The sequence below is a fragment of the Monopterus albus genome, unplaced genomic scaffold (genome assembly GCF_001952655.1).
Source record: "Monopterus albus unplaced genomic scaffold, M_albus_1.0 scaffold287.1, whole genome shotgun sequence".
NCBI classification, from domain to species: Eukaryota; Metazoa; Chordata; class Actinopteri; order Synbranchiformes; family Synbranchidae; genus Monopterus; species Monopterus albus.
In genome coordinates, this window is record NW_018128167.1 from 366,596 (window position 1) to 379,746 (window position 13,151).

Sequence of the window (13,151 nt, forward strand, 5' to 3'; positions counted from 1 at the left end):
GGTACCAGCAGGCCAAGCGGGCTGCAGCCCAGACGGTTGCGGAGGCAAAAACTCGGGTCTGGGAAGAGTTTGGTGAGGCCATGGAGAAGGACTATCGGTCGGCCTCAAAGAGATTCTGGCAAGCCGTCCGGCGCCTCAGGAGAGGGAAGCAGTACCCTGCCAAAACTGTTTACAGTGGAGGTGGGCAGCTGTTGACCTCAACTGGGGACATTGTCGGACGGTGGAAGGAATACTTCGAGGATCTCCTCAATCCCGGCGCCATGTCTTCGGATGAGGAAGCAGAGGCTGAGGGCTCAGATGTGGACTCGTCCATCACCCAAGCTGAAGTCACTGAGGTAGTCAAGAAGCTTCTTGGTGGCAAGGCACCGGGGGTGGATGAGATCCGCCCTGAGTACCTTAAGTCTCTGGATGTTATTGGGCTGTCTTGGTTGACATGCCTTCCTAGGCTCCTTCCTAGGGAGGTGTTCTGGGCATGTCCCACCGGGAGGAGGCCCCGAGGAAGACCCAGGACACGCTGGAGGGACTGTGTCTCTCAGCTGGCCTGGGAACGCCTCGGCATTTAACCAGAGGAGATGGAGGAAGTGTCTGGAGAGAGGGAAGTCTGGGCATCTTTGCTTAGACTGCTGCCCCCGCGACCCGGTCCCGGATAAACGGAGGAAAATGGATGGATGGATGGAGGTACATAGATAGTGGTTTCAGTCGACGGCGCTTTTCAGGTACTGTTGGGCTTCAGCACTCAGCTTTCAGTGACACATGAAGCTCAGCTCTGGTGGGACTCGAACCCACAATGCTTGCCTCACCTGCTGAGCGTTCAGGTAGAAGGCCAACATGCTAGTCATTGCGTCACAGTCGTGTTAAGCTGTTAAGTTGATGTTTTTAGGTCTTTGTTGTCCAGTTTAAAACACTTGTTAGAAAAGTAATCAAAACATAATCAAATGTTGCATTACTTTGATGAAGTAAATGAAATAGTTGCATTACTTCTTAAATATTTACCTGTAACCTACTTCATTTCAAGGTCGTGTAGTGGTTATTCTGACAGTCTGGGTTGGTACTGAGGCTACAGTTTCATGCTACCTGACCAGGGTGGGACCCACACTCTGACTCACTTCTTTCACGTTTAGCTACAAGTCCAAAGCACTTTGCGCCACATGCAGCTAGTGAAGTGTCAGGTTGTTCGTGTCTTATGTTTATGTGTGGTCTCCTTGAAACGATGGTTCTGTGCAACCGAACTGCAGCAGCAGATAGGCCCTGAATGACATGTCGCTGTGACTGGGCTGTGTTTGGCAAGCTGCAAATACATTAATACTGAACATATCAGGGACATTTTCAGCCAGTGTATTTGTTTTCCACCAAAATATTTGTTACCAGTAAAAAATCCGCTCACACTGTTTTGTGCATGTGTGTAGACTCTCACAGCAGGTCAGAGGACAATCATGGTCTAATTTAATACAGAAAAGGTTCAACATGTTTATTCAGCCAAAGCCACCGTCTTCCCCAGCTTTAACAAAGTTGCTTCTGTTGCCGAAACCACAGACGGGACTGTTTCTGCTGCACTGTGTACCTCCTCCATCCAGTGACGTGCGGTGAGGTTGACAGCTGGTGAGGCACTAACTCTTTTACAGTCAGATTTACAAATACAAACTGTCTGTTAACAGACAATGGGTTGTTTTATATCTCATATCAACATTCTTCACACAAACGTGACCCATATTTAATTTGAGGTTAGAATTTATTCCAGTTGAGCTTATTTCTAACTAGAAATAATAAAAGTTTATGGTCTTACCTTGTACACGAAATCCATTTGTCAGCTGGTATGTATTACAAACCCTTTTACCGTTTGAATCCAATATTAAAACAAATGTTTTCAATAAAGAAGATCCTTCTGGACAAAAATGTCCAAATATTTTCCAGTTCAAAATGTTTATTCACACTGACACATCAGAAAGTCAGAGGCAATTAACAGCTGTAGACATTCTTCCATACACTTAAAGCGCCACCACAGAGTAGGAGAAGTTACAAGTTAAGCTCAGTGAATAAACTGAAGTCTGTAGGTCACCACAACTGACACCAAGCTCGTTCCTGGGCCTGTGTGTTTAGCTCTTGCCCTCCAGGGTGTGCTTGTCAAACAGGTACTCTGCCAGCTTGTTGTTGGCAGCATCCATTTTGCTGAGATTGGTGATGTAGTCACCCAGCTTCTTCATGTGCTCCACCTGGTCATTCAGGTAGTGGCTCGTCCTGGAGGAAGCTGCCTCCTCCTCTCTTGTTCTGGAAGGACAGCAGCTTCTCAGTGTGCTCCCTCTCCTCATCACTGCACTCCTTGAAATAATGAGCAAAGCCTGGGAGGGCCACATTGTCACGGGAGAAGAAAGAGCTCATGGAAGTGTAGTTGTAGGAAGCATAGAGCTCCATGTTGACCATCCGGTTGATGGTGGCCTCACAGTCACCGTGGTAGTTGTGACGCACCTGGGAGTCCATTTCAGCTGGTGTTTCTTCTACTTTTGCTTGAACAGCAGAGAAAGATGGTTTCATTCAAACACTGCTGAAACAAGAACTTCTTCCCTGCAGTGAAGTCAATATATATAGAGGGACAGCGACACACTGTTTGCATCGCATACAGTTTGTGAGGATCACATGATCCACCGAGAGGCACAGCAAAGTGCTGCCTCATCGTGCATCTCCTCCATGTATTTGAACGGGACATACGAAAATTCTGCTATTCTTTATTGAAAAAAAATCCTTCAACATCGGATTCGAACGGCAAAAGGACCTACAACACACACCGGCCGACAAATATTAACATTCATTATATTTTATGGTTAACTTTTTTCTTTTCAAGATTGACAGGGGAGGCTCTGCCTCACCTGCCTCCCCTGACCGCATGTCACTGCCTCCATCCATCTGCCAGCGACTCCACTGCTGCTAATAAAGAGTGGCCACTGAATGCAGCCCAGGCAGTGATTTCCTTTCCTACAAAATGTTGCTGTAATGAAGGTAAATGTAGGAGACAGGGATCGACTGGCTCCAGATATCTGCCGGTTGTTGAGCAACTGAGATGTGTTAAGTGTGAAGCTTTCTCCCTCCTGTGTAGACTGAAACAAAAGCTGAGCAACACAAACCCTGAGCCAGCTGACGTTTAGTTCTCATATTTCTGTAAATAATCTCTGTTGCATATTATTGCCACTCCTCTCTGGCCTCACATCCTGAGCCACTACCAGACACAACAGTGGATGACCAGCAGCACAGTAACACTGTGACAAATACCCATATGTACCAGTTTTAAACAGTCTGTCTTTTGTTAAAGTGCCACTGACACCGCTGTCATCGAAGTGTTGGTGTTAAACAAACCAGAGTATTTGATTAGTGAAGCTTAGCATGAGCAGCTGAGGAGGCGCCGCCGAGGGCTGAAGCCCAGGAGGCCTCCCTCTCAGTGAGCTCATATAAACATGAACCCCGGTCCAAGCGACGGGAAAGTAAACACACAGACAGTATAGGGTGGTTCCCAGGCTGCGGACTGCAGACCTATAGGCTCGTTACTGCACAACTGTGAGATTTCATCAGCTCCAGCACTAATTATTGTCATCAGTCTCTATTTTCTCTGTTACGTTTCAGTCTTGTGTGTTTGAACCCAAACACAAGGACGCAGTGAGTGTGATGCCACCTGTTGGTGTCAGGTTGAACACACCGTGTTTACCTTCTTTCTTTTTCACCTGTCAGGTACTAAGCTCATTGATTTGTGTGTCACATAGTTTTGGAGAGACAAGATGTATCTTTGGAACAAAACACTACAGTTTACCTACAACATTCATGGTGCATGTGATGCACATGTTCTGTGTAAACTCTGGTGGGACTCAAACCTACAACCTTAGAGTTATGCTAGAATTTCTGGCCGGTCAGACACTTTTCTTAACTGTCTGCAATTTGAACAAGTCTTCAGTTGGATTTCTCACATGTCTGCTGTGAAAACATCTGTAAGTCTTCCACTTGTTGTGACTGAGCTGTGACATGAAGTGAACAGACTGTAACACTGCAGCTTTGGATTTCCTTCTGCCTCCTTACCTTCCATTCACAGTAGGGTTTCACATAGTGCTGCCTTTCTCTCTTTTTGTTGAGGATGTTTGAATCCATTTTGTCGGCGAACAACACTGGTCATCACCTTCAGTGTGAGCTCCACGTTGTGGCCTGATCACAGAAGTTGTATGTTCTGGATGTGCCAACATGTAACGTGAGTTGATTTGTTAGTTAGTTATTAAAAACTCAGCTGTTTCAGCCTGCACGCTGGCCATAGGGACCGACTCCCGGTTTTACTTCCTGTATTACCTTTATAACTTCCACCAGAGCTCAGGAGGCATCAGGGTGGATGGTTAAACACAGAATGTGTACCACATTCATTCACATGCCAGCTGTCCCTAATAACAGCATCAGGAGCAGGGATGGAAGTTTGCTTTACTGGGAGCCAAAATAATGTTGTCATTTCCTGTCTAGCCTCGGTCTCGCTAGCTTCTGTGACTCAGTGCAGTCGCTCACTCAGCATTTCTTTCAGCTGTCTCTCTGAAGTAGCCTTACTTCTGAAACGCACCCTGTACATTTGGTTTCACTTTGGCTGAGCTGGGACTGTACGAGTCATCTGGAGAAAACTGAACTGTGAACTGAACTGTGACCTCTGACCCCTGAGCCTTCATACTGTAGCTTTCCTGTAACGCCCTAAGCTACTCTGGGAGCTGAAGCTGGTTCCACTGTGGAGCTGAGTGGAGTCAAACTGGATGGTGTTTGATGGTTGTTTAATACTGAGGTAGTCTGTCTGCAGATTGTCCTGTTGTGGCAACAAGAGCTCATTCTCTCTCTGAGTCTAGAGGCTGGACTGACTGACACTCACTTTTTCTTTTCTGTAATTCAGACTCCCTCACTTTCCCTGGAGTCACATGTTCTCTGTTGAGTATAAATTAAGCTTTACACATTCTGTGGTGACAATCCTGACGGTTATTTGAGCGTTTGTAAAGTGGGATTTGAACCTACAGCCTTTGAATTTTTTCACTGATACTCATCTAGAAGTCCCACACGCTAACCATTGTGCTACAAAGCCCCTTATTTGGTTGTGTCTTCCTAAAGACTGAAAATGTAATAGTAGTACATCTGGGTACTGTTGTGCTACATATGTTGTGTTGCTGTATTTAAATATATAATTGTGTGTATAAATAATAGATAAACTTGCCTCAAAAACAAAAAACATAATTGTATAACATTAACTGAAAAACATTTTGTGACTGATAAAGCAAATGTGGAGAGAACGTAATGAAAACAGATCAAACGATGATGTGAAAATAATAACATCTGTTTGTCCCCATGAAACTCTGGTCACGTTCTGCTGAGCCTAAAGCTCGACGGACTCCGAGCATCCAGTCTTAAGTTTGTCTGAGTTTTTGCTACATGAACATGTTCAGGTGACTAAACTGAGGGTGGCTCTGGTCATGTGCACTTTGACCCCATAACAGAATGGTACTGACACCGTGTTTAGTAGCAGTGAATCTGTACAGATTAACCTTCGTGCTGTGCCTACACACCGGGTTCTTCTTCGCTGTACTTTCTGTGCTCCTACCATAGTGTAACACCATGTTTTTATTTATTAATTAGTACAGAAGGGCACCACACTGGCTGTATGGGAGTCATTTTCAGTATTTATTCCACTTGAGTGACGTCCTGTAGCTTCTGCTTTACAGCACACTTTAAGGTGTGTATACAGCCAACGTTGTGAAAATCCACTCCCATCATGTCCCCACATACGGACTGGTTGGAGTCACCAGCCTGAAACCCCTCAGGAACACATCAGCGGGGCTCTCCACACACGGTGCAGGGATTTCAGCATGGAGCCTGTAGACCAGCTCTGCATCTGGCTTGTGTTACTAAGCGGCCCTCACCCAGCAGACAGCTGCAGAAACACTCGTGTGTACAACTGACTAATTGGGTCAACCTGTTTTTACTCGGTGAATGAGTTTGGAGGAGGCCATTATCCCCCAGTGGACACACACACACTGTGTTTTCATCACTTCAGGGGACATTTCAGTCATTTCCTGGAGACCCTTAACCTAACCCTCACTTCACCTAACCTTAAACCAGGTCATTGCTCTAAAATGTCATGATTTGAGGGACATGCATTTTGTCCCCATGAGGATGTCGAGTCCCCACTGGCGACTGTGTAAACAGATTTACGTCCCCATAATCCCCACAGTAATACCAGGCCACACACACACACAGAGCAGTTAAGAGAAGAGACTACATTCTTGTTTTCCAGCCAAACATTACATATGTCCTCACTCTTTTTACACAAGACAGAATTCCTTGGCACAGGCCTCCTCTTCTTGTCTCCTTTCCTCTGTTACACAAAGACCTGTAGAGAAGTTGGTACCTCCTGCCTCTGAGTGTGTGAAGTCTCTTTGTGCTGCTGTTGTGCTTTTATGCTGTGAGGGAAAATCTGCACTGACTTGTTGTTTGCAAGGATGTGGCAGGAAGCTGGGAAAGCAGACGCTAACCATAGGTCTCTCATCTTTTTTTCACCAGGTTTCTACTTCCTGTGACATCAACGCACCATGCCTGAGGGGTCACGGCGTGGCAGCCAGAGATCGCCTAGTACCACAGGTAATAGGGTGGGGGGGCAATTGTTCAGCTGTTTTCATGGAACAAGCTCTATGACCTGCCCAGCAGCAAACAGCAGAGAGACAGACACAGACTCTGTGGGGGAGCATGTAGCAGCTGCAGAGCCAGAGCTTCCCCTCAGGAGGTGGTGGAGACCAAACACAGAGCTAAGAGTGACGACGTACCAAAGTCAAAGTGAATGTGCTTCGCAGTGGTGCAAAGGTTGTGAGTTTGAGTCCGACCAGAGTGGAGCTTTAAGGCTGAAACACCTGGAACACAAGTCGTCTACATGTGGTTCAAGTACTTGTTGATATATTAGTGGGACCTAGCTGCTGTGTTAGATATGATTTTTGCCGTGGAGCTAGTGCCAATTCAAAGTCATTTTAACCAGATTTATTTCAGTGTTTTGAGTCTCGGGCCCAGTTTCTCTGAGCTGTGACTTCCTGTCAGCAAAGAGAGAGGCCACCCTGCTGGACCGCTGTTATGCACAACAGTAACACACACAGAGGCTCAGTGATGAGGTGTGATCACACACACACCAACGCCACTGTACTCAGTGTGCAGGAAGTTTTATGGTTTGTAGTGATAAAGTATATACAGCTGAGCAGCGTCTCTGCCATGACACACACACACACACACACACACACACACACGATAAAATGCAGCACAGAAAAGAACAAAACAGAAAGTGGAGAGAACACCCAAGATAAGGCTGCAGAAAATCAGAACGATGACCGATAGAACAGAAACAGCAGAGGAGTGGAGAGGGAGGAGGACGCAGGAGACAAAGTGAGAACACAGTGGGCATGAGAAAAAAGAGAAGAGAGCTGCTTTTAGTTCTTTGTGTTCTTGTCTGCGACTGGCTGCTTTCTGAAGCCTCCCTGCTGTTAGTGCGCTGATAACGAAGCCTCTGAAAGAAATATGTAACAGGCAGCAACCAGCCAGGGAGTTTGGCCTGGAAACAAGGAGCAGAAACAGTCAGAGTGGAATTAAACCAGCCTGACAACAGCCATGGCCCAGACACAGCTGGTCAGAGCAGCTTTAAAGCAGCGAGCTGCCGGCCAAGAAGGTTTCAGCCCATCTATTACAAACTTTTTACATGATTGGCGTCTGTTTTCCAAAGTAGTTCACGGAGACGTAGGCCGACAACCTGGAGGAAAAACGTGTCAGTACGAGAAAAGAAAAAGAATTGTTTAAGGGAGTTCACTTCAGACTGGAGGAATGAATGTAAACACGAGGAAACTAAGGATGTGTGTGTTTCCAGGATTAAGTGTTTGGCACCAAGCTGTGAAGGGGTCAAAGGTCGCAGCAGCCCTAACATCAGTCCTCTGTGCTGTAAATGATGATGCAAGAAGAGTCACTTCCTGTCTCGTCTCTGTCTTTGTCAACATGTCGCTTTATCTCTGCTGCAGCCTGAAAACCATCACTTGCTAAAACACACACACACACACACACACACACACACACACACTGTACAAAGAAAACACAACCTTATTATGCCTCCGTGCCAGTGCTAGCCATGGGTGGAGGTGGAGGTGTAATGTTTTCTGGTTGTCCATCCATCCCATTCTTGTGAGATCGTTTTGAAGGAATTTCTTAAATTTGGCACAAGTGTTCAAGGATGAACTGATGAGATATTGGTGATCAAAGGTCAAAGGTCAGTGACCTCAGATCTCTGCCAGTCTCGTGAATTTGGCCAGTTGGCCAAGGCGTGAAACACACTTTGCTTAGATCACAGCGTCATTGATGCACTGTTACTGTACCAAGCTGTCTGCAGATCAGTTACCGTCGTTTTTATGGCCATGGTGTCGAGGAAGGAAACAAAAACAATCTGCATCACATTTGAAGTACGGAGTAGACTGTGTGTTCTGAAAAGACAAAGAGTGACGATTATTCGTCCACATAAATGATCTGGAGCAGTGTATACGTCATGATGCCATCACATCTTGATTATAAAAACATTTAATGGACGTCCTAATATCATCCAGACGTATAAAATAAAACTTTCCTTAAATGGGCTGGCACTGTGCGTTCATGTGTTGAAGTCAAACAGGCCGTGAAGTTTCAGCGCTGCAGCGACACCATGTTACACCACAGCCGAACACATGACAGCGAGGACCTGGTCTCCCGTTACTGTAATGACACACACTCAGTGCACTCCACCTTAAAGTTTTGTAGCGTGTATTTAAAGGGGAATTCCACCTTAAAATAACTCGCTGGTTTCAGACAGACAAAAAGAAGATGATTCATTCTTCAGCCTGTCATTAATCAGATTCAGTTAGCTGGTGATCAGGCTACTAATCAATTAACCCCTTGACCTGTTACAGTTAACCTGCTACCTGATCAGCCTCTATCAACCCACTTAGAGATCAGAGCTGCAGAACCTGCCTGAGAATCCTCCTGGCTTTATGTTGTCTTCAGCCTCACAGTGATCCAGGGACAGGCTCGGTCTGGTGCGGTTAACAGGGACGCTTTGACTACCTATGACCAAATATAGGCTAAAATAAATGTAGAGAATATCAGTACATTGCTGGGATTTAAGAGAAGCAGCCAGTCCACAAAAACCAGCGGCTGTAATTCATACTTAAACATTCCTCGCATATGCACCAGATGCCTGAGCCCAGCGGGCGATGTTAACATGACCCCACCTCCTGTAGAAACTCAAATGAAGTCACAGAGCGAGAAAGAGAAGGATGTTCATTAACCACATCCTGCGTTTAAAGTCAGGTGCAAAGCTTTCCTTCACACTAAGACTCACACACAAATACAGATTAGTACTGCTATGAGACCCCTATGATGCCACCCCCCCCAGTCTCTAACCGTAAAACCAAACCTAACTGCACTGTAACCATAAAACCCAATTTGACTTTCGTACAAGCAAAATGGTTTCATTTGAAAATACCTGAAGCTCAAGCTGGTCCCCACAAAAACAGCAGCACACACACAGTAACAGGAAATCAAAAAGGAGAGAAACGGCTTAGTTTCAGTCTGAGTGTGATTGACAGGCTTCAGTCAGTGTGTAGCCATGGGTTTACACAGGGACCCAGCATGTTGTCGGCTGACTGACACACACTCACACTGAGCCGCGGCGAGCCGTAAGTAGCTGTGTAACACTGTGTAAAAGCTTTTCTAACTTCATGCTCTGCTGGAAACAGTGGAGGTGGGTCTGACCGGGTCGTTATCTGACTGCTTCAGTCCCAGGTTGTGCACGTTTAGTGTTTTTATCATGTGAACTTTTATACAAATGATCTATTTTTACAATGACTGATCAGCTCGTGGTGCTGGGAGCATGTTGTTCTGCTGTAATTTGTAGAAGTCATCCTGAAGCCTCATCATGTTTGGAAGAGACCCAAAATGTTTGGATCGTGATTTAGCAACGTTGTTGAGAAGTTATCAGTCAGATTTAAGACGGGACGTGGCCCCAGTGTGAAACCTTGGGTGGAAGTGGTTTGTACTTTATCAGATTATTCTAGAACAACAGGCCTTTTTCTGTTTCCAGACACTGACGCTCATTTATAACAAATTCTTCTGTTGAAACCCTCATTTTACCTGCAGATTTTATTTAGAAAAATGACTTTAATGATTCAAAATCATTAAAGGTCCGTTATTGGAGACTCTGACCTGATCAGGCCCCTAAAAATCCTCACAGGAAGCTGATCACAGCTCCGGTCCACACTAAGAACTGAACATGTGATGAGGGCTCATGAGCAGATGTGGCTTCATTTTAAGCAGTCAAACATCCAAACAGTCTGAAACAGCAGATGACTGTGTCTCTAGTTAATGACAGTCACTTGGTTCCATGAACAAACAGTGATGCACTAGTATGTAAGAAGTAAGAAGCATCAGTGTCCGTGGCTCTTTCTTCATCTCATTAGTTTCTCTCTTCTCTTATTAATGTCTGTATCTGTTAAATGATGGAGCTGAGTTTCTCTTCCTGTTGTACAGTCATGTGTGAACATATCGTCCGTGATGATGATGATGATGATGATGATGGTGATGTGATGAGGTCAGCACTCGCCCTTGGTAGTGCTATTTATAAATCCCTGTGATGAGGTCAGCACTCGTCCTTGGTAGTGCTATTTATAAATCCCTGAGGATGAAGTCATGGTGGTTTTGGTCTTGGAGCTGAGCCAGACGTGATAAGAGAGAGAAACGAGGAGGGAGAGACTGTGTGTAAAGATCCACCCGTTTAGTTTATGGTTTCATTATGTAACGACCACAGCAGAGCAGTGTTAAATACAGTTTGATCTTCAGTTTGTGTGAAACCCGACGAGTAACCCAGAAAAGATCGTCTTGTTTATTCGCTCACATACATGCACATGTCTACATAGACGTGCACACCTGTACACACACAGACGCACACAGGAAGCAGCAGATTTGGTCAGTCTTCCTCTTCTTTCTCTTATGTTTGCAGATATCTACCATCTTCTGTTGGTTTCTTTTTAGTGCTTGTTTGTTTACTCTGCCTCCTTTTGTTTGTTACTTGTTAATGATATTTTCTTTATGTGCAAATAAAAACCATCATCTGGCTAAAAACATACAACCTAATGAAAGAATAAAGATGGAATCTTAAGAAGGCATTCTCCTCATATCTGATCAGAGAGGTCCACGATCCAAATGTCCACAGATGCTGATGGACATGGAGAATGTCCACACCTCTGTACACAAAAAGCCAGTCTGCATCCCAGTAGTGGAAGTGGACGGACACCAGGGACACACGCAGCAGTCTGAAGACAATAACACTGTTACCTGCTCTCGTTGCGTCAGCGACTTAATGTGGTCACTGCAGTTGACTGAGCCATGTGGTTCTTATCTGCATGTCCTGGGGACACTTTGGCTTTAAATAGGTGTGAATGGTGCCACTGGTTTACTGCGTCAGTCCTAACCTGAACTGGACTGGACATGTCCTCACAGTGCAGAAGGTCCTCACAGTAGTATCTAACTAACATGTATCCACACAACCATTCATTAGCAGGGACCCCGCCCCCCGGAAAGGATGAATGTCGAATGAATGTTTGAATACAGTGTAGTGCCTGTGGATGGAGGTTTGGGGGGAAAAGGCTTTGGAGGTCCACGCCACTCCCAGACAACAGCGGATTCCCAAAACCTTTTATTAAACTGATTGCATAGTGCCAATTCACAGCAGCAACTGTTTCAGGGAACTTTACATAATCAGGTCTGGACATGATCCTAGGGAAACCCACAAGGCTGTTCGGCAGGCCTGGGCAGACCATCGAATCGGAAGGCGGTCACTCGGAGAAAGAAAGTAAGAGGACTGATGGCATCTCGGTACCAGGAAAGGAGTGCACAGCCTGGGGACCCATGAAGAGGAGAAGTAGCAAGAGAAGATGGAATAGAAGAGGGCAACTCGGTGCCCAGGAAATGAAGGAACATAATGAAAGGCAGGAAGGGTCAGCAAGTGGTCAGCGGCAGGAGAGTTGTAGGAAAGGCTGGAGGAGTCCTCATGGAACCGAAGAAGGACAGAGGCTGACAAGGCAGCCACAGCCAGCCCAGGAAGACATGATGGCCTGCGTGGCGAACACGGAAGGTCCCACAGATGGTGGATCCGAACCAGCAGGCATAAACCACCAAAAACGGTGGAGAAGATGAGCTCACAACAGAGCAGAAAACGACGTGCCACTGGACGGGCAAATGGACAAAACGAGGTGAGCAACCACATGGACCACGTGCGATCCAAGGAAGGAACTAGAAGGAAGACTAGTTTAAACAGGTGGTTTAAATGTAACGAGGAACAGAAGTGGCCTGTGTTCAGGCGTGGTCCCTGAACTTCAGATTAAAATCTCAAGTACAAAGACACGTACACATCCTCAGCGACTCACCCTTCTGCTACCATGTCGACCGGGATCTGAAGCGTGTCTGAATGCCATGGCTAAATAAGGCTGTGACTGCTGCTGCTCAGTGTGTGTGTGTGTGTGTCTGTTCAGCTGTTTGAGAAAAAAACAAAAACAACAAAAAACAGTTAAGTTGAGTCACAGTCTATATTTAATTTTGGATTCATAATGTAAACACTTTTATTCTTATATAAACAGTAACATACACTCCTACATTTAATGACCCAAGTTTTTTGAGTAACTATTCGGGAGTGAACACGTTAAAACTTTGCTGAGATAAGTGCTGCGTTGAACGTGTCTGCTGACTGGCGAACACGAGCTTTGTTCCATGCAGCCAAGCTTCATGATTAGTACACATGAGATGTCAACAACAGCTTCAAGGAGCAGCGGGTGGCTGGGTCCAGTCACTTAATAATGCTGATTAATTTCAACATGATTTTGTAAAATATGTTGGTTTTCCAAATGAAACATCAGCTCTTCATGTGGACCAAAGCAGAACGGCTCTTTAGACCACGTGCCCGTACCACAGCCACCGTATGGACATACCACATGTCCAACCAACACTGCTAAAACAGCTGTCTAAGCTATTGCTGCACGAACCTGTACTTCTGTTACGAAGCTGAAATATCACCTAAAAGGAAAAACAGGGTTGAGGGTCTTGTGGGTATATTT

General features: G+C 45.6%; 1 protein-coding gene and 1 pseudogene across 5 annotated transcripts in view; one reads left to right on the forward strand and one right to left on the reverse strand.

Moving 5' to 3' along the window:
- The window catches only part of plekhg2 (pleckstrin homology domain containing, family G (with RhoGef domain) member 2), a 76,242-nt gene that overhangs the window by 10,086 nt on the left and 53,005 nt on the right, over window positions 1-13,151 (forward strand). For 3 of the 5 annotated variants that reach the window (XM_020622695.1, XM_020622697.1, XM_020622698.1), the window contains exon 2: window positions 6,553-6,630. In XM_020622695.1, the coding sequence (XP_020478351.1) occupies window positions 6,582-6,630 (49 nt within the window). In that variant the 5' untranslated portion in view covers window positions 6,553-6,581. Of the gene's footprint in view, window positions 1-2,926; window positions 2,992-6,552; window positions 6,631-9,663; window positions 9,723-13,151 lie in introns of those variants that run through there. The other 2 variants (XM_020622696.1, XM_020622700.1) reach the window with 2 other exon arrangements.
- On the reverse strand, window positions 1,986-2,501 carry LOC109973260 (ferritin, liver middle subunit-like; annotated as a pseudogene).